The sequence below is a fragment of the Melitaea cinxia genome, chromosome 5 (assembly GCF_905220565.1).
Source record: "Melitaea cinxia chromosome 5, ilMelCinx1.1, whole genome shotgun sequence".
Taxonomy (NCBI): Eukaryota; Metazoa; Arthropoda; class Insecta; order Lepidoptera; family Nymphalidae; genus Melitaea; species Melitaea cinxia.
Genome location: NC_059398.1, coordinates 9,169,527 through 9,194,640, shown reverse-complemented (window position 1 = coordinate 9,194,640; position 25,114 = coordinate 9,169,527). Strand labels below are relative to the sequence as shown.

The 25,114-nt window shown below is 34.7% G+C and overlaps 2 protein-coding genes and 1 long non-coding RNA gene across 4 annotated transcripts; 2 read left to right on the top strand and 1 right to left on the bottom strand.

Moving 5' to 3' along the window:
* The first annotated feature begins 1,189 nt into the window (after positions 1–1,189).
* On the top strand, positions 1,190–18,272 carry LOC123653534 (vigilin). The gene is made up of 17 exons (XM_045589523.1): positions 1,190–1,242; positions 1,328–1,394; positions 3,139–3,406; positions 4,381–4,596; positions 4,724–4,930; positions 8,766–8,981; positions 9,137–9,320; positions 9,426–9,556; positions 9,638–9,821; positions 9,903–10,859; positions 12,367–12,653; positions 13,123–13,368; positions 14,226–14,363; positions 16,008–16,102; positions 16,175–16,388; positions 16,469–16,681; positions 17,132–18,272. The coding sequence occupies exons 3-17, from the start codon at positions 3,185–3,187 to the stop codon at positions 17,384–17,386; spliced, it is 3,765 nt and encodes a 1,254-aa protein (XP_045445479.1). The 5' UTR covers positions 1,190–1,242; positions 1,328–1,394; positions 3,139–3,184; the 3' UTR covers positions 17,387–18,272.
* LOC123653535 lies at positions 1,265–22,914 on the bottom strand. Its single transcript, XR_006743119.1, has 3 exons — positions 22,834–22,914; positions 11,842–11,843; positions 1,265–1,276 (listed from the first exon to the last, which is right to left on the bottom strand). It is a non-coding gene; the product is annotated as an uncharacterized LOC123653535 (long non-coding RNA).
* Positions 22,437–24,078, top strand: LOC123653532 (phosphatidylinositol N-acetylglucosaminyltransferase subunit P). Of its 2 annotated transcripts, none has more exons than XM_045589521.1 (3): positions 22,437–22,531; positions 22,661–22,789; positions 23,474–24,078. In XM_045589521.1, the coding sequence occupies exon 3, from the start codon at positions 23,586–23,588 to the stop codon at positions 24,057–24,059; it is 474 nt and encodes a 157-aa protein (XP_045445477.1). In that variant the 5' UTR covers positions 22,437–22,531; positions 22,661–22,789; positions 23,474–23,585; the 3' UTR covers positions 24,060–24,078. The 2 variants fall into 2 exon arrangements, with proteins under 2 accessions (XP_045445477.1, XP_045445478.1); XM_045589522.1 differs by having other exon boundaries at positions 22,437–22,533; positions 23,474–23,691.
* The last annotated feature ends 1,036 nt before the right edge of the window (positions 24,079–25,114 follow it).

Here is a 25,114-nt window from a genome sequence, read left to right as displayed (position 1 = left end):
TCTACCTACGCGTCGATTCCGCACTACGCGTCTATGCCTGTTGTAAACTGAACGAATAATAATACGGGTGGGGCGAGTCAAACAAAAAACGAATAGACGAGAAAATTAAATCGCGTAACTCCGAATTCGCGTAAGTCGGGGTATTACTGTACTTTAAATTGAAATACCTAAATAAGGGGGCGTAACCATAACTTCGCACTCAGCTAATACGTTGATTCAAACTTGACCACGATCAGTTTTGAAACGCAAATTTAAATAAACGTATAAAGTGTAAAGTAAAATGTTTAAGTCTTGAAATGTGTATTTTTTTTAACATTCGCAATCTATTTACTGGCAATAAATTTTCAGTTTCCAAAATGGCTACATTCCACTTACGGCCCTAAGGGCGTTGTAGATGACGACCGCTCAAATTGTCGTACCACAAACGTTAAAACGCCGCGGACGTTGTAGACGAATTTTATAGGTGGAACGTTTATTTGAGCGCCATGTCTCGCTGTTGATTGGTAATCTCAGACTATACATACTCTTTTGATGTCAACTCTGATCTGTTTGGTTTATGTATTATGTTTGAATTACTTTAAATTAGTCAACGAGTAATTAGTTACTTTTAATTAGAGTAGTCAAGTGAATAGAAAAGTGTCCTATTTTTTTTGCGAGTAGCCCCGTCCTGCGCGCCCTTCCTTCCCCTTAACTCGCAACTTATCTGGCTAAATACGTTTGGAGATGCTTGTTTAGTGATTAGTGTTTAGTATTGTTGTGTGGACGACACTCGCTGTATTTTTTGCATTGTTGTAACATTAGTTGGAATAAATATTATTTAGAAAGGAAAAATGTTGAAGTAGACCGAAGGTACGACCTATAAATTTGTACAGGAGTATCTATAACTTGAATGTCATTATAATTATAAGATCCTAAATATAATTCCATCCATACTTTCTGTTTGACGTCCAACAATTGAATTTTACTGAGCGCAGGAGCTAAACAGTATTAGAAACCACTAATACTAAAGCCTCGCACTCGCAATTACTAAACACCTGCACTCGCACTAATCAAAGTGTATCCTATCCTTAGGAACGTTAGAGAGAGTGTCATAATCTTGCAGTCGTTGTGTGGAACGCACTCAATGCGTCGCATAGACTAACATAGGTAATATTAGGTACATTATTAGGTACCTATAACCTAATACACTGGTCCATTCCATTTTGTCTGTGGTTTAATTCTCCTTGCTTGCGTTAGCACTAGGTACGTGAGTGCATAAAAATAATACTTTTGTTTTCTGTATAGATGTATATATAAAACATTAAAAAGATTTTCTCTCTTTTAATAGGAGGAAGAAACTTCGATCCTGGCGTTACTAGGATAATTTTCCAGGTTGATTTGCTACAGTACAAAAGGTATGTAATGGTTTATTTTACTAAGATTAGTTCCACGTCAAATGTGTTGGAACAAGGTGACACGTATTATCAAAATCCGGAATACCGATTTTTGAATTATAAATACAATTTATGATATTTTTGGAACTCACTATCGGAAATAATTCTATTTCTTATTATAAACTTCATATTCTTATTTATAAATCCATTGTGTCAATAAGTGTTAAGCGAGTAATTATGATATTCAATTTAACATAATTATTTATCATTATATTTAAAATTCTCGGCAATATATTGTTATTCAAAATATAATATAAATATGTAAGATATTGTGCCAGCCATTAAGATAAATATTAAAACCCTACTCAACATATATTTACATTCAAGTAAATCGAAAGAAGCCATTTACGTTTCGCTCCAAGTAAAAATGCTAAGAAAAAACACATTTGTCCATATTCTTTTACTCATCAAATTATTAAATTAAAGATGACATATGTTAAAAGTCCCATATCAAGTTTTTTTTTTTTTTATTGAAATTATACTAACCTAATTCACATTACTTATATGCAAAAAAGTCATTCAATCAATCAATTTATGCAAAAATCTTTGTTTTATCAAATTATAATTGCTCATCTTACATACTTTCAAAAAGATAACATAATTAAAATTTTCTTTCCTGATAAACTTAATTTGTTTAACTTATTATGTAGAATTATAATAACATTTTTTATTAAATTTATGTTTCAAATAATCTCATGTTATATTACTAGTATAAAATAATAAGGCAATAATTATGTCAAAAAAATATCTTATTCTAAAATCTAAAATTATAAAATCTCTTCTCTTAAATCTATTTCATTAATCATAATCATATAACCTACCTAGAAATGTAACTAATGAATACAGTTCTATGTAGATAAGCTATTTAATGTTAAACTTCACACCACACATTATATTACTTGCAAGTTTTTATACCTACCTTTTGTTTTTTTATTTTTATTTGAAGACATTTAATCTAATATATAAAAAATTCTCATGTGGCGGTGTTTGTAGTTAAAGTCCTCCGAAACGGCTTGACCAATTCTCATGAAATTTTGTGTTCATATTGGGTAGGTCTGAGAATCGAACAACATCTATTTTTCATCCCCCTAAATGTTAAGGGTAGTTCACCCATAATTTTTAATTTTGAGATAAATTTTTTATTCTTTATTTTATTATGATTTGGCATTGAAAAATACATACAACCCTAATTTTTCACCCTTCTACCACCAACCCCTACTTATTAAATAGTGTTTAGCGGCAAGACAATGTTTGCCGAGTCAGCTAGTTTATACATAAAAGTAAAAGTATATCTCTGAATAAATTAAGATGCAGAGGAAATACAATGTAACATAATAATAAGTAAAAATATTAATGTAATATGATTTGTACTTATGAAGTAAAAAAACTAATTAACTTAAAAAATATATAAAGAGACAGCCACAATTTTCCTTAGATTTTTTCTTTTTGTTAAACACATGTTAATAACATATTCATATTTAAATGACCTGACCTTTATACATTGATAATAGTATTTTATTATCATCTGAATATAAAATATTGTTCTTTCACTTTTAATTACTCTATTGTCCTTCAGATGTGTATTTTATTTATAAAGTAAGTCAACAAAAGGAGTTGGGTATAGCAAATAACTGAAAGACACTTGGACAAACAAGTTACATAATTTATTTGATGAACTTTATTTATTTCATCTTTTATTGTATAGTACTGTAACGACTTGGCGCGGACAAGGACTGCTGGAGGGGACGAAAATGATGCATCAGCAATCCATGATGGTTGGAGATATGATACCCGTACATTCTGAAATACCCGTGCATACTGAAGAAATGAATAACGTTGGGTACGACAACAGTAACTCGTCGTACGCTTATGATGACCTGTTTCCGGCTTTGCCGCATTCGCAGCCACCTGTTCAGCGTAACATTCAACAAGTAACTAATAAACTGCGTGTCGGCTCTTCGCTTCATACTCAGGTAATGATAACAACATAAATTTTAAATATTAAATCATGATAACTTACAAAATTAAAAACATGACATGATATTCATAATTGTGACCTGAAATCCTTGGAGTGTTTAACGGATTTATTTAGGTTCTTAAATGTCTGTAAGTTACATTTTGCGCATCTTGATCGGAGACCTTCACTTTCCTATTCGAAATAATAATGGACTGCAATGTTGCCTTTTATTGAAAGTAAGTATATTTTAAAATTTGAAATATTAAAATTACCTAATGATTGTTGTTCTTAGTTATTTTTTAAGATCTATCAGAAAAAAATAGAACTTTTTATTATTATCTTTTATTAATAAATTGACTAGCCCTTTGGCGCAGTTTACAGTGGTCATGCTTTGTGTTACGCGGGTTGCGGGTAAGATTCCTGTCTGACTAGGTGAAGCAATATTTGTATTTATATATATATTATTTCTATGTATATTTATCAAAAACAATATTGTTGCTTACCCTAGGAACAGACGACCATGTGTGTCTGTGGGTGTATTCCGTTTAAACATATTATTTTTCGCTTTTTTTAACATTACTATTACATATGATTAATAATACTTATAGCCATATTTTAATACGATTAGTTATTACGAAAGTAGTCGATCCGTGTCCAATTTGCTGGTCGTCAAACTTGTTTGCTTTCTGTTGTTACATGGTGTCCAGTTTTGTCACTAAATTTTACATAATAAAAAGAACTGTATAAAATTTAGATAGAGTTCAACTTTTCATTTCTTGCTAGACCTTGATTTTGATATTAATAAGTGATTGATGAACAATTGATTATAATAATAAGGTCATATTTTTGATCCTTTGTACTATCCATATATAAACTGCTTCATCGCTTCAGCCTATCGCAGTCCACCCCTGGACATAGACATCCCCAAGCTCACGCCAGATACAAGATGCACAAATATACAGAAATATAAAATTAATTCTTAAATTCTAGGTTTTCCATGTGCCATACGAAGAAAGAAAACTCGACAATGCTAATACTTTTGGTGAAGGTGAATCTTTGAGAACTTGTCAGTCAATAACTAAGGATACAGGAGCTCATATTGAAATATCTACAAGCAAAGACGGAAGTTTAACTTTTTTGATTACTGGAAAGCATAGTGCTGTTCTTGATGCAAGGCGACTTATTTTGACTCATTTTCAACAGCAGGTAAGTTTATATTACATATATAATTCGATTCATAGTTGTCCAACCAGACATAAAGTTTTAGAAAGGAAATGAAAAAAAAAATGTTTTATTTTATTATATTATGCATTGTTACTATTTACATTTTTAGGCAAGCAAGCAAATTACGATCCCAAAGGAACACCACCGTTGGATTTTGGGTAAACAAGGCCAAAAACTAAAGGAGCTCGAAAAGGTTACTGCCACAAAGATTAGTGTACCTGGCATAGCTGACAATAGTGAAATTATTACGATTACTGGTACCAAGGAAGGCATTGAAAAGGCTGAACATGAAATTCGGATTTGCTCCGAAGAACAGGTATTTTATTATATTTTTGTAAGTTAAAAACATAAATATTTGTCATAATTGACAAGATAGATGAGAGTTACTACTCTACATCAAATTTCATAAATACATATACATATAATCAAACCTCTTTCCCGTAGGGGTAGGCAGAGACCACTTCTTTCCACTTGCTATGATCCTTACATACTTCTTTCGCTTCGTCCACTTTCATTATTCCCTTCATACATGCTCTTCGGTTTAGGGTATTCTTGACTTGGCCTTTTTTTAAGACGTCCCTTATTTGGTCTCGGAACGTCCGCCTAAGTCTACCCCTTCCAACCCTTCCTTCCACACTTGCCTTATATACTTTTTTCGTCAATTGTTCTTCACTCATTCTCTCAACATGACCAAACCATCGGAGCATACCTTTCTCAATTTTTGTCACTACATCTTTCAGACCATTACCTTTCCTTATCTCACTATTTCTTATCCTGTCACTCAGTTTAACTCCTATCATACTTCTTAAAGCTCTCACCTCAACTGCAATTATTCTGCTTTCATGTTTCTTCTACCATACAGCATTCTGACATATTCACATTCTGCTCTTTAACACACATCCTTCTCCTTTTATAATGCTCCCATCTTGACTCCTGATTGTACTCAGTTCCGAGGTAGAAGTTTCTCCTCTGGCTGTTTTGATGAATTTCCAGAAAAACTTGATGTTTGACCGAAAATCTTTAGTGAGCCTTCTATCAAAATCATCTTTTCGTCCTTCTTTCTTTCTAGACACACCTTCTTTTGCCACTAATTTCAATCTTTTATACATCGTTATTGTTTCCTTTATCTCGTCATCCGTTGTCTTTTGAACTTTTTGGTTAGCTTTTGTCGCTAACCAATCCAACCACGCTTTCTTCTTTTTTTGCACAGCCTTTTGTACATTTTTATCCATCCACACATTATAGTTCTTTCTTCCTTTCCTTCTTTTAGCTACCCCGCATACCTCAATAGCAATATTCACAACCCCTTTCTTAAGTGTATGCCACAAATCTTCAATCGCACCTATCTCTTCTATGCCTTTAAAACTTTCTTTCAGTTTCTCTCCATACTCGTCTTTCTTTTCCTTTTCTTGTAGGTTTTCCACTTTCACTCATACTTCTAGACTCACCCTTATTTCTTGTATACAAATGAATCTTTTTGTGGTCAATCATTGTGTTGGCCATGCAAAGATTCAATTCCAACCATAATTCAAGCAGGCTTCTCCCATTGTCTCGTCCCCAAACGTACCCAGAACTCTCATACCCATCACGCTTCGCTCCAACCCATCCATTAAAGTCCCCTAACATCACACGATCCGTTCATTTTTCTCTGCACTTATTCAAGAACTCGCATGCTATCCCAAAACTCCTCTCTCTCTTGTTGGGCTTTTGATGACCCACCTCCGCGCAGCTCTGTCGGTGCATAGACCCCAAGGTTAAAAAGGCGAGTGAGTCCGACTTTTAGCCTGATCCAGAGGAGTCTTGGGCTTACACATTCATGCTCCATTACACATTCAACCATTCGAGAGGAAAGAATCACACCAACTCTCTGACAGCCTCGGCTGGTTTGGGGGACTCCTGACCAGTACGCCGTGTAGGGACCATGAACTGTGGTGTCACATCCCTTCCTCTTAGTCTCGTTCACACACAGAATATCTATACATCGTTCATCCATCATCTGACATACTTCATCTACCTTAATATCCATTCCTCCTCTAACATTCAACGTAGCGAAACGGCTCTCCATGGGCCACTTTTCGCCCCCGCGAGAAACGAGACGTGATGGGTGGCGAACCACATCGCCGCCATTTTGGTTATTTAATTATCCACATTTTTTTATCCGTGCGTTCCCACGAGTTAGCAAGGGAAAGGTTTGTCCACTCCAGCAGAGCCCCGCATGCCAGGGTAAGGACTGACCTAATTCTGGGTCGCCCGGTCCCAGGGCAGAGTGGCACGCTCACGACTAGGCTTGCCCCTAGCCACGCATCCATCTGCGCGGCAGACGTTGGATTGGCGGAGAGGGTAGGAATTAGGAGGGTATTTCATAAATAATTTTTATTTAATTGGTTAGAAATAGAAAAAGTTTTTTTTTCATTGAAGATGTCAATTGGTCTTATTCTAAAAACATTGATAACGAATATTCACATGGCAATTAGAAGTTCATTAATTAAATTTACTCACGGGGGCATATATGCGCTGCTGTCACGTGACAATATTACTTGATGCCATTCACTTTATACAATTGTCAATAATTGTTACTATTGTGAATCGCAGAATTATCTATTAACAGTTGCTGTAGTTTGTACATAAATTTAGAACTTAAAATTATATGAAATAACTAACCTGGCAAAAGTTGTTCTGCTTTATGTATAGGGACACTATTATCACCTAGGGGTGTAAAAAAATAGCCTACAACCTATTCTCAGACATACTAAATTTAGACAAAAAAAAACATAAAAAATCAGTCGAGCCGTTTTGGAGGAGTTGTAACAAGCACTGTAATACCAGATTTTCATATTATATTAGATACCTTTAGTACCTGGGTGACCGAGCTTAGCTCGGTATTTTTAGTAAATCGTGAAGGATTGGTAGAAGAGAGAGTTAAAATGATTTGCTGCTGGTTTGGATGAAGTCTTTTTAATAATGAATTAACACGATGATTAGCACGATGTGCCAACAAGGGCAATGTATAAAATAAAAATAAAAAATAACGGTAATTTAAAAATAGATATAATTAGTCAACTAAGAGACGAGCCAGGAAGCTCATCGGTGATGATGCACTGGTCGCTGCAAAGCTGCAAAGATTGCATCATCGGCGTAGGGTGGCCGGCCTATCGGTTTTTTATCGGATATACTTCGGAGAGTGTGCGCAAGAACTCCATGACCTGATTCCCCCCGCCGCCCCCTTCCATCATCGTACAACCAGGCGCTCTGCGTTACGTCACTTTTATATGGTTGACATTCCCGCTATACGAAGCGATTCGCTAGTACATTCTTGATCCGTAGGGCCAAAGAATGGAACTCTCTACCAGCATCTGTGGATCTTTAAGTCGCGAGTGAATAGCTTACTTCTAGGTAAGCCTGCTCCATCTTAGACCGCATTTACACTTATCAGGTGAAATAGCGGTCAAACGCAAGCCTATCTATGTATAAAAAAAAATTACAAAATTACAAGACTGAGAGTAATTGCTTCTCAAAAACTGATAGGCGCTCCGACAAATCGTGTTTTTTGGCAATCGTTTAATTACAAATTTCGTATTTATAAAATATGAATAATAAAAAATATAAATAAATATAAAAATTCAAAAATAAAAACAAAAAAAATAATTTTGATTAAATATGAATAAGATTTTTCGATTTTACCGACATAATTATAAAAAATAAGAACTGGCTATTTAAATAAAAAACAACGAGTGCAATTAGAAAAAAAAAGGAAAACTAATCGATCTGGAAATCTGAGGATTTGAACTGTTGTCTTTTCGGTTGACAAGCCGATTTCCCACCGAGTTATTACAACGTTATTGACCGTTGCGCAATTTACCTCCGTATTCTAACGATATTATAGCCACTGTTTCATTGTCTAAAAACTGAGATAAAACGACATTTTCTAAAAATGAATCCTAGCTAGATTTATTTATCTCCCCCGAAATCCCCTGCATACTAAATTTCATGAAAATCGTTGGAGCCGTTTCCGAGATTCAGATTATATATATACATATACAAGAATTGCTCGTTTAATAGTATAAGATAAGATTGAGGGAATTGTTGTCATTTGCTAGTCGCAACAACTAGGGATCTGTCTGCTCAGCGTCTTATAGTTAATTTAATTTCAGTCGCGGAAAGCTTTCGAGCGTGTCACTGTGCCTAAGATCTACCACCCGTTCATCCTCGGCCCGTTCGGTGAGCGCGCGGCCGCTCTCAGCGCGGAGACCGGCGCTCGCATACACATTCCACCGACGTCTACACAGAGCGATGATATCGTTATTGCCGGAGAAAAGAATGGAGTTTTAGCTGCTAAAGCTCAAATCGAACAGATTTACGAGGAAATGGTAAATAAATTTAACATCCATAATTAACATATATAAAATATATAGTAGAGCTCGATATAAATAAAATAATGGCAGGGGAGACATTTATTCTACTTTAAAACTTTTCAATTAACAATATATTTTTTTTAAATACGAGAATAAAATTATTTCAATAGGCGAAAAAATGCTCGACTGTCCGTGTCGAAGTACCGAAATCTCAACATAAGTACGTTATTGGAGCTCGAGGAAATACCATTCAGGAAATATTGAAAGAAACTGGAGTCTCAGTCGAAATGCCGCCACCAGACTCGCCAACTGGCACTATTACTCTTCATGGTCCACATAATAAAATTGGTCTTGGTATGATAATTTATAAATGTTGTTTATTTATAGTAGAAGGTTTGTAATTATTTTGATTATGTAATTATTGTATTATAAATGAGATAAAACTAAATTTTTTTACAGCTCTGTCCAAGGTTTGTGAAAAAGCTAACTCTGTTAAAACGGCTACTGTTGATGCTCCAACATGGATCCATAAGTACATTATTGGGAAAAATGGCTCTAATATTAAGAAGATCACCCAAGAATTTTCAAAGGTTAATTCCTTATTCCAAATGGGGTATTTTTTTAAATCTTCTAATTATGAGATAAAATAAAATATATGTTATTCTGCTTAGGTACATGTTGATATAACACATTCTGAAGATAAAGTTAAAATAGATGGACCACCAGAAGAAGTAGAACGTGCTCAAGTGGAGTTGGACAGTTTTGTTAAGAATTTGCTGGCAACACTTACATACGTTGAGTTAACCGTTGATCCTAAATTCTTTAAACATATTATTGGCAAAAACGGTTCCAATAGTAAGTTTATAATTATAATCATTTTGACCAAAATATTTCCTCAATACAAAATAAATTTAATTTTAATATTTTATTTTCCAGTTAACAGACTGAAGGATGAGACTGGTGTAGTGATAAATATTATTGATAATGAAGGAAATAATGTCATTCGTATTGAAGGCAGTCACCAAGGTGTTGCTGATGCAGAGAGAGAATTAAGGGAAATGGTTATGAAGCTTGAAAACGAAAGAACTAAAGAAGTATTTGTCGACCATAGGTATATAAAATCATTAATAGGAGTAAGAGGGGATAAAATTAAAGAAATTCGTGAAAAGTTTGATCGCGTACTGATAACACTACCTGACCAAGGTCAAAAAAGAAGCCCAATCAAACTAAGAGGTCCTCAGGAAGATATTGAAAAGTGTGAAAAATACCTGCACAAGTTAATGAAAGAGATTGCTGAGTCATCCTATGTCCAAGAAGTGCCTATTTTCAAACAATTTCATAAGTTTATTATTGGTAAAGGTGGTGCTAATTTAAGAAAGATTAGAGATGAAACTCAAACAGCTATCGACCTTCCAGCAGAAGGAGATGATAGTGATGTCATTACTGTACGGGGTAAAAGGGAAAATGTGGAGGAAGCTGTTAGAAGAATACAGCAAATTCACAACGAAAAAGCGAATATTGTGACTGAGGAAGTCACGATTGCGCCTAAGTACTATAATTCCCTAATTGGGGCAGGTGGGAAACTGATTCATTCCATTATGGAGGAGTGTGGTGGTGTACTTATTAAGTTTCCTCCAGCTGATAGCGAAAGTGATAAGGTTTTGATTAAGGGACCCGTAGAAGATGTGGAAAAAGCCAAGCAGCAGTTGTTGGCGCACGCAAGTGAACGCGAGCTAACTTCGCACACTGCACACGTGCGTGCTAAACCAGAGCATCACAAGTTCCTTATAGGGAAGAATGGTGCTAATATTAAAAAGATTCGAGAGCAGACCGGCGCTCGTATTGTGTTCCCAACAGAAAAAGATGAAGATAAAGAAGCTATTTTCATTATTGGTATGTGTATTTTTCATTATATATTCCCACATATTTTCATAAAATCGTGTTTTTTTGTACATAACTTTATGATAACATAAAGTAGAACCTGAAAAATACTGTACACTAAAAGTTTTGAATATAGGAAGGTTAATGTCTATATATTTTATTATTTATTTATTTATAATATATTGGTACATATTTTTTTCTAATTAACGCGGGTGAAGCTGCGGGGCACAACTAGTATAAAATAAAATCAGTAATTCACCTCGTTTTAATCTATATCTATATCTATCTATAATCTATAATATATATAAAAGCGAAAGGTCACTCATCACGAAATCTCCGAAACTATAACACCTACAAACTTGAAATTTGGCAAATAGGCTCCTTATATGTCGTAGACATCCGCTAAGAACGGATTTTACAAAACTCGACCCCTAAGGGGATAAAACGGGGGTTGGAAGTTTATATGAAAGCCCTATGTTTTTGAAGTAAGAGACTTGAAATTTAAAATATATGCTCTATAGATGGTTAGAAGGTGCCAAATAATGTATTTTTAGAAATCAACTCCCTTTTGGAGTTAAAACGGGGGAGGTTGAGTCACTCATCACAAAATCTCCGAAACTATAACAGCTTCAAACTTGAAATTTGGCAGGTAGGTTCCTTATAGGGTGTAGACATCCACTAAGAACGGATTTTATGATACTCGACCCCCAAGGGAATAAAACGGGGGTCGGAAGTTTGTATGAAAGTCTTATGTTTTTGCAATAAGAGACTTAAAATTTAAAATGTATGCTCTATAGATGGTGAGAAGATGTCCAAATAATGCATCGTAATCTATATTTTTCTATAAAAGAAAAAGGTCACTGACTCACTCATTACGAGAAATTAAAAATCGCTGAATGGTCCATCCATCCAGGATGGACAAAGATGAAATTTAGCAGGGAGGTAGATTATAATTAGTAGACGTCCGCTAAGAACGGATTTTGCGATATTCCACCGCTAAGGGAGTTTAATTGGGGTTGATAGTTTGTATGAAACATACAGCAGCTATAAGTTTGCCTAATTGGTAATTTATACTGCAGCCTGAAAATAAAACTAAAAATGTGGTGTATAGAGAGGTTTTATATAAATAACTATTAAATTATACTAAATTATGCCTTTTAAAATGTTACTCAATGTGATAAGCATTTCAAGTGACTGAAATAAAAAAAATAATTTGCGTTAAACATCTTGATAGTAATGCATTTCTTCATAACGACACGTTACCATAACAGTTAGTGTATTATAGAACAAAGTCCCCAAAAGTGTATGTGATCGATTCCCTCAAAATCTACTGAACGGATTTTCATGTGGTTTCACCAATGGAGAGAAGGCTTCAAGAGGAAGGTTTACGGAACGGTTAAGCCGATTTTGATGAGAGTTTCACTATAATTTTGCCGGGAAAACTTTGTGACACACTGATTTCAACGCGGGCGAAGCCGCGGGCACAGCTAGTATTACTATAAAATTATCATTGCAACAGGACGCGAGGAACAAGTAGAAGCTGCCCGTAAACAGCTCGAAGCGGCCGTGGCGGAAATCAGCAACGTTTCCGAAGGCGAGATGTCAGTGGACCCTCGCCATCATCGTCACTTCGTGGCGCGTCGCGGCGAGGTTCTACGACGTATCGCGGAAGATTGCGGCGGCGTGCAGATATCCTTCCCGCGCCAGGGCGTTAGCAGCGACCGCGTCGTACTCAAGGGGCCCAAAGAGTGCATTGAAGCGGCTAAGGCGCGCATCAATGAAATCATCGAAGACTTGGAAGCAAAGGTTTGTTGATCTAAACCATATGGTTCTTTTCTTATTTTGACGACGCGTTAGCGCAGCGGCCACAGGAATGGCTGTTGCTTTGGCGGTCGCGGGTTCGATCCCCACTCACGGCAGACATTTGTATTGGCCATATAGATGTTTGTCGTTGTCTGGGCGTTAGTGCTTGTGTATTGTGGGTGTTTTTGGACCCCCGATAGGAGAAAATCCTACTGAGGGCCGTTGAGTGTGTAGCGTTTATTTTATTTATTTATCAGCTGGTTAAAAGTATGTTCTCTGATTAAATGTGTCAGGGTTTTTTAACAGTGTGTCTGCTTAGTGTTGATATTTCTGTATGATGATGTGTGATGAATTTTTTATGATAAATATACTTTTTACCAACTTAACAATACATAAACAATGTGAATTTCCAATTTTTTTGATGCTGATTCTATTTAAAATATATTTTTTATTGACTCACTATGTTTTTCAGGTTACCATTGAGTGTGTTATTCCGCAAAGACATCACCGTACAGTAATGGGAGCACGCGGTGCCAAAGTTAAAGACATCACAGCAGAATTCGATGTACAAATCAAGTTTCCAGAGCGCGATCCTACAGAAGGGGCTGATATTCCTATCAAAAATGAAGAAAATTCCGAACCTGGCGTGAATGATATTATCAGAATAACAGGTCGCCCAGAAAACTGTGAAGCAGCTAAAAAAGCTCTCCTCGATCAGGTACATTTTTAATGGAACATCTTTCGTACTATAAAAAAAAAATTCTTGAAAGAACAGTTACAAATTCTATTGACTTCTTTAGTGCTTTATTTATTTATCTCTTAAATTACGTATATGTAAAGTTTTTTTTAATATGAATTATAAAAAAACAATAGTTTTATTTACAGTACAGTTATATATTTTTATGAGTATTTAATATATATTTATTTAGGTAATTATTAATTATATAATACTATTTATAATATTTTTATTTGTTTTTTATTTTAAACTAGCTGTGCCCGTGACTTTGTTCGTGTGGAATTTAACAAAAAAAGTTATTATTCAGATGACAGAGTTATAAAATAAATAAATTTCTAAAATAAAAGTAGCCTTAGTTACTCCTTACTACATCAGATATCTTGCCAGTGAAAGTCCCGTCAAAATCGGTCCAGCCGTTTCAGAGATTAGCTGGAACAAACAAACAGACAGAAAAAATTGTAAAAAATGTTATTTTGATATATGTACCGTGTATACCGTGTTGATATATATACCGTACATATGAATTTATTTAAAAGTGGTTATTTTGATATAACATACAGATACTCCAATTTCATTTATCTGTATAGATAAAAATTTATGATGTCACTGAAAAACAGTTACGTACGGTATTACTTCGTAGACAACTGAGTGACATTCCTTTTTGGGCACATTACACCAGCTTGTCTTTTTTTTTAATTTTTCATGATTACTAATCTCTATAATTATTTATTTCTTCTTTCTTTTCCTGGTTCCTGAATAAATTCATATTGTTATTAATAATAGTCTATTGTGTATAGATCATCCTTTAAAAATGTTAATCAACCCCTTACTACAATTAGGTGCCAATTACAATTGATGTTGAAGTACCAAATGAACTACATAGACTACTTGCGGGCCAAAAGAGAAGAGAATTGATGCAAACCTATGATGTACATATTTTAATGCCTCCCAATGAGGAAAACAGTGATATTGTAAAGGTAAATTTTTACATATTGTTATAATGTAGAAAATTTTATAAGCTACTAGCTTCCCGCCCTTGCTTCGCACGGGTATTTAACAAAAATTTCCAATGTCTAATTTTTTTAAAATAACTTCTTTCCTTTTCGTTTCGAAACCGTTTGTTTCGCTGTTCAAATCGAACTAACTCTGGCGGGCGACACCGGGTTCTTATATATTCAGAGAGTTAGGCTCTAGGATAATACAGAAAGTTTGAGAATATTTTCTTTCTTACACCTTCTAGAATGTTCTCGACATTATCGTTCGCCGTAACAATAGTGCTGTAGCATACGTGGTAAAGGCGCGAAATTTACAAACTTAAATTTTAAAATGTTTTCAGAACTAATTTGAATAGCTAAAATTATGTCGCTTTAACTCCAAAATATAAGTTAGCTACTGCTGTATAAATACATAAAATTTAATAACTTTATTATAGTAACAAATGTAAGACTTATTAACCCTGCGTTCCGAAATGCGATGAAATCGATTACAGCGATCACAGAACCGTTCCGTTTTATCGTGAGCGTGTCATCGAATGCTCACGTGACGTCACAGATGACGTCATTACATCCGCATTGCGCTTACAATGATTTTGCTTCGGGCGTAATCGTTGTGAGTCTTTTGACATTTCTTGTTGGTTATATACTGTCTAATAACGAATTGAACAACAACAAAAAATCGAAACAAGAACAACACATATTATTTCAGTTCACGATGAGGGTACAGAGAGAATAATTCAACTATGTTTAAATAAACAATATGTTGAACAAGCGCAGAGGTAAAAATTAACTGATATCGGGATATTTGACTATATTGGCCGTCTGAAAATTTATTTATTTATTCACTGGTACACAAAACAGAATACAAATTAGTAGAACGTTAATAATAAATTTTATGGCTGGATTATATTTCTAAAATATGTGCACACTTCATGATTCCTCTAATAACAAAAGTAATTGAGTTTCTTCCTCTTCCTCCATTTCCTGTGCGTGCGTAGTCATCTCTCAGTGATTGCAAAGAGTAATCACTACGTTTAGTAGTATATTGTTGAATTTGTGGATTAATTTAATTTCGAAAAACTAACCTCAACAAACGTCAAACTGACAAACAAAACAAACAATGCTCAAAGCGCTAAAAAGTGCATTCCGATTTGAACAGTGATTTGACACTGATTTCAATTCGGAACGGGTGATATCGACGAGATCGCTGTAATCGATTTCATCGCATTTCGGAACGCAGCCTGAGACTTTATTGAAATTGGAATTTTAAATTTCGCGCCATTACTATACATGCTGCAATTGCTTGCAGCGCCTTTCGAAATGCAACCCAAATAATCGTTGTTCTGAATGAAGTTCAAATAATCGACAACAGATGGCGCGACTACACTTAATATCCAAGTTGAAGGGTTGGAAAAGCCCTTATATCTTTAAAAACACGCCCTTTAGGTTAAAACGGGAACTTTCTTGTTCGAGGGGGGATAAAGGGCTATCACACTAGATAAGTCCCTTTACCGTGCCGGGACTCCTTTTTAAGTTTTATCGGCACGCACATTTTATCAACTTAGTTTTATTATATATAATGATAATGGTTATCTATTGATAAATTTTCTTGGTTGTGTTATTAAGGTAACTGGAACACCAACTAACGTTGAAAAAGCGAAACTAGCAATTGCTGACAAAATAGTAGAAATGGAGAAAGAAAAAGAAGATAGACTCTTGAGGTAAGCTTGCAACTGCTAAAAAAATAAACTAAATAAAAGTATTAAAAATTAATAAATATACTAATGTTTTAGGTCATTCGAATTAAAATTCAAAGTAGATCCTGAATATCATCCTTTGGTTATTGGTAAAGGTGGTTCCGTGATTACAAAAATTCGCACTGATTATGGAGTACAAATCAACTTACCAAAACGAGGTGAACCAGATGATGACATTATTACCATACAGGGATATGAAGATAAAGCTTTGCAAGCTAAAGAAGCAATTATGGCCATTGTACACCAACTTGTAAGTATAAGTAATGAACAAATTTTTAAACAAAGGTACCGTTTCTTATTACAGTTAGCTAATTTTAATTTTTTTTTTAGGATAACCAATATCGTGATGAAGTGGAAATTGATCCCCGAGTGCACAGAAGGCTTATTGGTCTGCGGGGCAAGAACATCCGTCGTATTATGGATGAGTATAAAGTTGACATTAGGTTTCCTAAACAAGGCGACGACAGCATTGTCGTGATAACTGGCGACGAGGACAATGTTCTGGACGCCAAGGATCGTCTTTTAAATCTAGCTGAAGAATATGTAAGTTTTCCATATAAGCATATATATATATATATATATAAATATATATATATATATATATATATATATAATCTGTGTATTGGTGCTATAAATAAATGTATGCTATTATATTATAAATGCATATTTATAATATAATAGCATGCAATCATTTATTAACTACATTTAATGTTTCTAACTATAAAGACACCTCATTTTTCAAATAATTTAAGCGTAGGTGATTGTTAAAACTAAATATAAATTTTAAGTTAGACATTCATAAGATTCAATTGAAAACGTATCCTACTTAATAGAGCTGAAATAACACATGTAAAATGTAATGTAATGTAAAAAATGTTATACCTTCTATATTTATTCTTTAAAAATGACACATTTGTTTTTATCCAATTAGTATATAGACGTATCTATAAAAATATATAGTTTAAAATTACAAATTATGTATTTCGTTTTTAGTTGCAAGACGTAGTAGATCGGTACCAGAGACCGGCGGCGCCTTCTCTGGCCGATTTCGGGGATGTGTTGACAGCTAGTGAGAGTGCGACCGGCGGCGCGCAGCCGCCGTCCACCGGCTTCGTGGTGAAGGGCGGGCCGTGGGAGCAGCGCGCGCCCGACACAGCGTCGACACACGAGTTCCCAACCATGCCCGGAGCGCCGCGCGCCGCCGCCCCCAGCGCCGCGCCGGCCGCCGCCTGGGGCCCGCGCCGCTAAGTCTTCCGACTGCGCCCCCCGACCCACTTTTATATAATTAAGTACAATGAGATGCCGATTATGGCCACCGGTAGTGCGAGCGGTCGTAAATCGACTTGGCCCTTTTAAAATGAAGTAGCTTCTAATGACACACCGATCATAGCCGCCGGTAGTGAAGTGTCGATCGACTCGGCTCCTTTTGACGTACGGTTGTTCGTGTGTTTGTACTTATGCATCTTTGATTTATTTGACGTGTCAGTCATCTGAGCGACACGCGTTCTAATCATGATGTGCTGTGCACTGAATTAAAAGTAATGACATTTTTGATGCAGAGATGTATTATTTTGCATTTAGAAGATATGTATATTTAACTTGCTTGTGTGTGCATAAAAATGCACTTGTCTATACCTCTAGACGCAACACGTAATTATTACACAAAACACACATAGTTGCGTGGAATGATGACTTGTGGCCATTATCTTTGTTTGATTGTGGTGCATAATTGCCACCGGTGGCTAGACTCTGTGACTCATTTGTATAAAGCCTTATAAAGAGCAGTAATTATTTGCCTGCTAATCTTAGAACTGAATGATATTTTAACTAAATAATATCAGTTTTTGTTTGAGAACAATAACGCTAGTTGCTCATGCATACATTTTTAAGTAGATATCAAATCATCGGGAGGGCTGGCGATGATTATACACACTATAGATGTATAACATTCACATATTATTGTTATTGATGGATTAATTTTGCTTAATCAATTATAATATACCCTCAATTTGATAGACTTGCGAATAACTATTTTGTTCAGAGGACCGTTAAGACACAATATTTTGTCTAAATGATGTAAGTGTTTAACTATTTCATTCCTCGTCCAATTTACATAAAAAGGGTTTTAAAATTATGTAAGTTTTTTTTTAAATAATATTTTATAGAATAATAATGCCGAAATACGCCATATATGTTTAAAGAAAATCATTATTATAATCTATCATTTAGAAGAATATGCCATTTTCTAATTTACATAGTACATTTCTGATTTGCATACTTCTGATACATACGCGTAATTAATTCAAATTTAATGGACCCGATATATACAATGATGATGATGATGATGATATTATAACAAATAATAATAATAATGTATATGAAAAACGTTTTTTAATAAATAAGTTATGAGTAAAGTTTGGAACAGGTATTTTGGACAAGTAGTAGTGCAACAAATCTAAATATTTTTAGACAGTTTCTATAATGAACTACAACACGGTAGAAGATTTTCAGTAAACTCTTTATTGTTATGTTTTAATTGGCCTATTTACCTTGGTGTATTTGCATGTCCGTTCGATAATTACTAAACAATATCTCACTATGAATATTAATATATCTACTATAATTTTTGTAGTGTAAAATAATGAATGATTTTATTCTATTACTTGATTCAATAATAATTACCTAAAATGCAACAAATCTAAATAAAATAAAATTATTAATAGTAACTAGTCATAAAACTTACCAGTAAGCAAATCTAAATTATAATGGAGCTATTCAATTATTTATTTAAAAATTTTGTAATGTGCATAAATTAATGGCATAATTTTTATGAATACCTATGTAATGAAAAAGAGCTGCACGAATTTTTTCCAATCTTTAAACATAACATATTATTGTTAAAAATGTTATGTTGTAGGTACTTATTGGTTAAAATAATAATGAAATATTTTTTTTCATAATAATTGTTTTGTTTTTCTACATTATTTTGTAAGTGTTGCCTAAAGCAGTAAATAAATAATAAGACGAGAATGAATATTTTTACAAGTAATTTGTACATAGTTAATTGTGTTTGAAATATTAATAAAGTCTTTTACAGTATATTTTCGTTTATTATAAAGAATTCTTTAAATATCTATTTTGAATTTAACTACTATGAATTTGTTTGCCTGCACAATACACGTATCCGCGTGATTAAGAAGCTATGTAATACCCAGAGCATCAACAAACGCAGAATTAAAAAGGACAAATTGTCAAATTATATTTTCAACTAAAAAAAAAAATTAGTCAAGTGGGAGTGGAATTCTTTGAGAAGGGTTAAATTATAATTAAACCAGAGTTTAACAAAAAAAGAAAAAAAATCAATTTTTTGTTAAAATATCTAGTTGAATAATGTCGAAATCTGTTTCTTCTTCTTCTTCTTCTTTAATTTATGGCATGTCAGCGTCGCAACTATTCGTTGTGCAACATTCTGCCAGTGTCAAGTATGAGATTATGTAAATTACGGAGGAAACTAGTTTTTGATGCAAGAAAGAACAATCGTTTGGGTTTTGTTACCTGCAGACAAACATAATAAATATTTTAGTAATTATCAGGGAGTTATACATCTAGGGTAGGGTCTAAACATAATTCTACTCTACAAAATGTAATATAATTATTAATATCTAACCATGTAATATAATTATTTATTGCAATAAATAGCACACAGTCTTTGCCTCAAATTCATAAAAATTATAATTTAATGTTATTAATGTTAATAAATTTGGATAGGAGAAATACCAATTCGGGGTTGTTGTAAAAGTTTAGTAGAGAGGAAACATTCATAGGAAGAGGGATGTTCAATTCAGGAAGAAGATTGTATATAGTGAATGAGTTGTTACAACAGGCGAAGAAAATATGGTCGAGGGACCCCTCTTCAAAACCACACTCGCACAGAGAGGAGTCTCTTATTCTAATTTTATTTAGAAAGACTGGGGTACAGCAATGGCCTAAACGAATTCTACATAAAATAGAGACAGATTTTTTATTCAATTTCTTGAACTTTGAAAACCATGGTTTTCTTGGAATAATGGGTTGGAATGAGGCATAAAATCTTCCTTTTATTTTGTTGGTCTTATCCCAGTCGTTCTACCAAGATTGGTATGCTTGTCTCTGAGGAAGATTGAGGATGTCGTAAGTTTGATACCTGTAGTATTTATTGTCCACCTGATGGAAAGTAGCCTGCTTCGCAAGAGAATCCGCTACCTCATTACCTCTAATGCCTGAGTGTCCTGGGATCCAAACTAAAGTAATGTTTAGGCCTTTACTTGAACTTTTGAGTAGAGAGTTTCTAATATTTAAGATGATATCACTGTTTAATTTATTATAAATAGGGTTGATAATAATGGATTCCAGGGCACTTTTTGAGTCAGAAAAGATGACAGCGCTAGATATATTATGGCTCTCTATAAATAGACAAGCCTCTAATATACCCACACACTCACCAGTAAATACAGATGAATGGGGAGGACATTGAAATTGTAGGGCAATTTTCGAATTTTGGTAATAGACAGCTACACCTGTTTTTCCTAATTCTGTCAATTTGGATGCATCGGTAAAAAATAAGTGGCTGTTATTCCATCTAGTGGCTACCTCTGAAGTAAAAAGGATGTTATTATGGGGAGATTCTTTGGCGAAGCCAAGGTTGACTATCACGTTAGCTGAATATGTTATCACCTCATACGGAAATTCATGCCAACACAGTTTCGGAAATGTTTGGATAGGAGAGTCCTGTTCTACGTAGCGCAGTTTTTTTAAACTATTAATTAAAAGTGGAGTCTGTTTATGATGCCAATAGGAAGAGGTAAGGCAGAGGTTGTATAGACACTCAAGTTTCTTCTTAAGTGGATGATCGGAGCGAGCATTTACACGTAGTAAAAAACGATCAGACAAAAACTGAAAACGAATAAAGAGGGGTGGTTCACCGCACTCTACTTGCAGTGCATTAATGGGGGTAGATCTCATACACCCAAGGACACAACGAAGTGCCCTAGACTGTAAGGAGTCTAAAGCTCTAAGAGAGGATTTATTTGATGGTTTTAGGAGGAAGGTGCCGTAGTCCAATAGGCCAAATTTAATATGCCACAAAGGCCATCGCAAATTGGGTGACATATCGCCGCAATAGAATGCGGCGTTCTCGTTTGCATCTAGCGTCTTGTCGCCGCGAGTATAGTCTGTTTTTTTAACAATCGAATACCGAAATTTATGACTGCATTGTTAATGGTCCATGTAATCAACATAATGAGTCCGTTTCACACAAACGCTGTAGTTACATGCACACTCAGTTGACTACTTGACTCAGCAACTGACTGAAGAGAAAGAGAGAGATTTCTTTTAAATATTGCCTTTTTGTTTTTGATAAAAGTAAAAAAGTTGAGTCTGCAAACAAGCGTACAGTCTTACTGATTGTAAGCGGTTATCGTAGTGTCTGGATGCCCTAAACATCAAAAGTATCACGAGCGCGTTATCGACCCAACCCCCTACTACCCCGACCCTCCCTAGGAGCTCTAGTCATCTTGCCATAGGAAAACAATACTAACTGAGAGCAGTGTTATTTAACTGTGATCTGCAAGATCGAGGTTTTTCCCCAGACGAGCTGCTCCAGATTTGGAGCAGAATATATCCTGCTGTGTGTCCTCAATAAATAATAACTTAAGTTTATAAATTATTATTAGCTATTGCTCTTATTTCTGTGTCCTACAAAGTTAAAAAATAATGATTTTTATGTGGCACTACAGAAAAAAATTATATTTCTGTATAGTATACCTACCTAATGTATTAAAAAATTGTGGAAGTGTGTGTATTAGTTTCGCCATGTGTCTGCCTATCTGGACTATCTAGAGTTTACTCCTTTAAAACGATTACCGTGATATTTAAAAATATAGTCAGAAATATAAATATAAGTTTCTTGATAACGAGAACCGCCGTGGAGGAGCATGGTAGATTAAGCGTCCATCCTTCTCCTACATGGAAAAGAGGCGTATGCCTAGCATTAGAATGTTACAGGTTGAATCGTTTTTCGCAAAGAGGTCAATCTCAGTTCAGGTTGGATTACACGATTTCCCTCTCCACGTATTTTTCATACCACTACGGGCCTTTTATCATTCCTTAAGGATAACTAATTAATTACTTCAATAATAAATAAATAAACTGATGATTGATTTAGTACTAGGTAGGGGTGATCAATTATAATAAGTTAGGGTTAGGATTTCTCAGATTTAGTTCATTTATTAGTTTTGTATTAGTGTGTCACATTTATAGCAACATTGCATTTGTCATCATCATCTTGTCAGCACCGAAAAAGAACTTGGAATTTGGAACAAAATGTCAAAAATGGTAGATCAACCGCCAAAGAAGGTGTTAGTATTTAAGTTTTCAAATTTTAATAAGAGTAAATATAAAAATAAGCAAAAAGTTAGATCATTACTAGTGTAACTTTAATTACATACATTATTAAAATATGAACTCTTAATCCTTGATTTTCAGCTTCATAAAAATCCCCTTATTAAATCAAGAACAAGCCTTATTGATATCTGAAGTACTAAGCATAGACAAAGAACTTAAAGGTAGTGGAGTAAAGAGAGAAACTAGGGTAGAAGCAGATTGTTTAGTCGTGTAAGTTATTATGTATGCTGCTATTTTAATAATAACCTAAAAACTTGTATTTTTATTAACGCTGAGGATATTCGGACACTAGCGTGACTCCAGCGGTAATGTAGCGTGACTGGTATTTCTTGAAATCCCATAGACCTAACCTCAAAGTTATACAGTTCATCGGCATAATTGCATTCCATGACGTCTCCGGCGCTTCTGAAGGTGCAGCCCTTTTGCCCTTTCGTAACAAAATGTAGACACCCACGCTCGCCTCCGCAGCTTCGGCTTTTGCGACCAGCCCCAGCCGCTCCGGCTCGCCCGGGCGTCTGCGTTTTGTTACAGCGGGTGGGGGCTGCCCTTACTCCACGCCCACTATTTCTAGAGAACACTCTAGAGGTATTCAGCGTGATTAAATTACGGCAACAGAACCACTAGATTTGAAACTATACTTAGCGCCAGTCATGCTAAATTACCATTGGAGTCACGCTAGTGTCCGAATATCCTTATCGTTTTGTTAATGTTACTCATCCATAAAGACGAAATATTATTGCTGAAATGTTTTATTTAAAGTTATTATTAAAAAATAATTATATAATGTTAATAAGGAGAAAATAAAAATTGTTTAATTTGAATTTTATTAAATTATATTTTACAAATTTTAGTATATTTAATAAAATCTTGAATATCCAACTTTACAATTTTCAGAACGTTTGATGGTGTTGACTACAAGAAGCTTCGAGTGTCAATTAATGCCCTTTTGAAAAATATCTTACTGATTATAAAAACTTACAATTTACTGAGTTGATTACAAATAACAATGCCCGAACACACTCCAGCTCCCACTCCTGCAAGATCTTTATATGGCTTTTTCATGTATTTGTTCAGTAAAACCATTTTGGCCATTTATTGTATATGGACTATAATACCGGATTCTTATTTACATTATTTGAAGATTTATTACTATCCACAAAAGTACTGGTCAATAGCAGTTCCTATCCAATGTTTAGTAGGATTAACAATGTTTGCATTTCTTGTCTATCCTAGTTCAAATTTAATGTTAACTACTAAAATAGATAGTTTAAGCTCTATCCATGATAGTTTTAGCCAAGTTGGTAGGAGGAGAGTAGAAAATCGCAGTACCACAAACCATTCATGTATATGTATTAATGAAACTAAATGCATGAAGCATACTTATTTAGCCAGTGCTAAGGAACTCAAGGAAAATACTGTCCCAAAATTGGAAGATTTAGACATAAGATTTGTTTGTAAGAAATTGTATATGTATAAATAATAATTACAAATTGCTTATATCACATTTTTTGAATGCTTAATTTGTTAAAATTGGTTAATTTATTTGAAATGAAATACTTTTTATAAATAATGTCATGAGGAGATTTAACTAACGACCTTCTACTATGTAAAGATATTTAAATGAGATTTAAAGTTTTATGAAAATACGCATCGAAAATAAATGTGCGGATCACTATACACGAAGTGCTCAATAAATCAAAAATTATGTGGCGTCATGGGACACCAGGTAGGAACGAAGTTCCTTCAGATAATATAGAACCAACACAATTTGAAAAAAAATGTTGAATGTTATATATATTTCCTAGTGCTTGATTTTTTTTATTTACTGTGTAGCTACGGTACTAAAGAATATAGCCATCCCCTCTCTTCCTGTGGGTGTCGTAAGAGGCGACTACGGGATAACACAGTTTCGCTATTACCTTGGAACTTAAAAAGCCGACCGGTGGCGGGATAACCATCCAACTGCTGGCTTTAAAATACACAGGCCGAAGACGGGCAGCAGCGTCTTCAGTGCGACAAAGCCAGCCCTGCGGTCACCAACCCGCCTGCCCAGCGTGGTGACTACGGGCAAAACACATGAGTTCACGTTATTTTTGGCGTAAACTTGTGGAGGCCTATGTCCAGCAGTGGACTGTATAGGCTGTAATAATGATGATTTTTTTTTAAATTTTGTTGATTGGTTTTTTTTTTATGTCACTAGGTCGGCAAACAAGCGTACGGCTCACGTGATGGTAAGCGATTACTTATAGACACCTGCAACACCAGAAGCATCGCAAGCGCGTTGCCGACCCAATCCCCAATCACCCCAGGAGCTCTGGTCACCTTACTCACCAACAGGAACACAATACTGCTTGAAAACAGTATTATTTTGCTGTGATCTTCTGTAAGGTCGAGGTACTACCCCAGTCGGGCTGCTCCATATTTTGAGCAGGAAATTCCTGCTGTGCCCTACCTCAGTTAAAAACGGTATTTAATTAAGTACATAAAAGTATTTAGGAAGTTTTAGTATATTAGTAAATAACAAATACCGTAAAA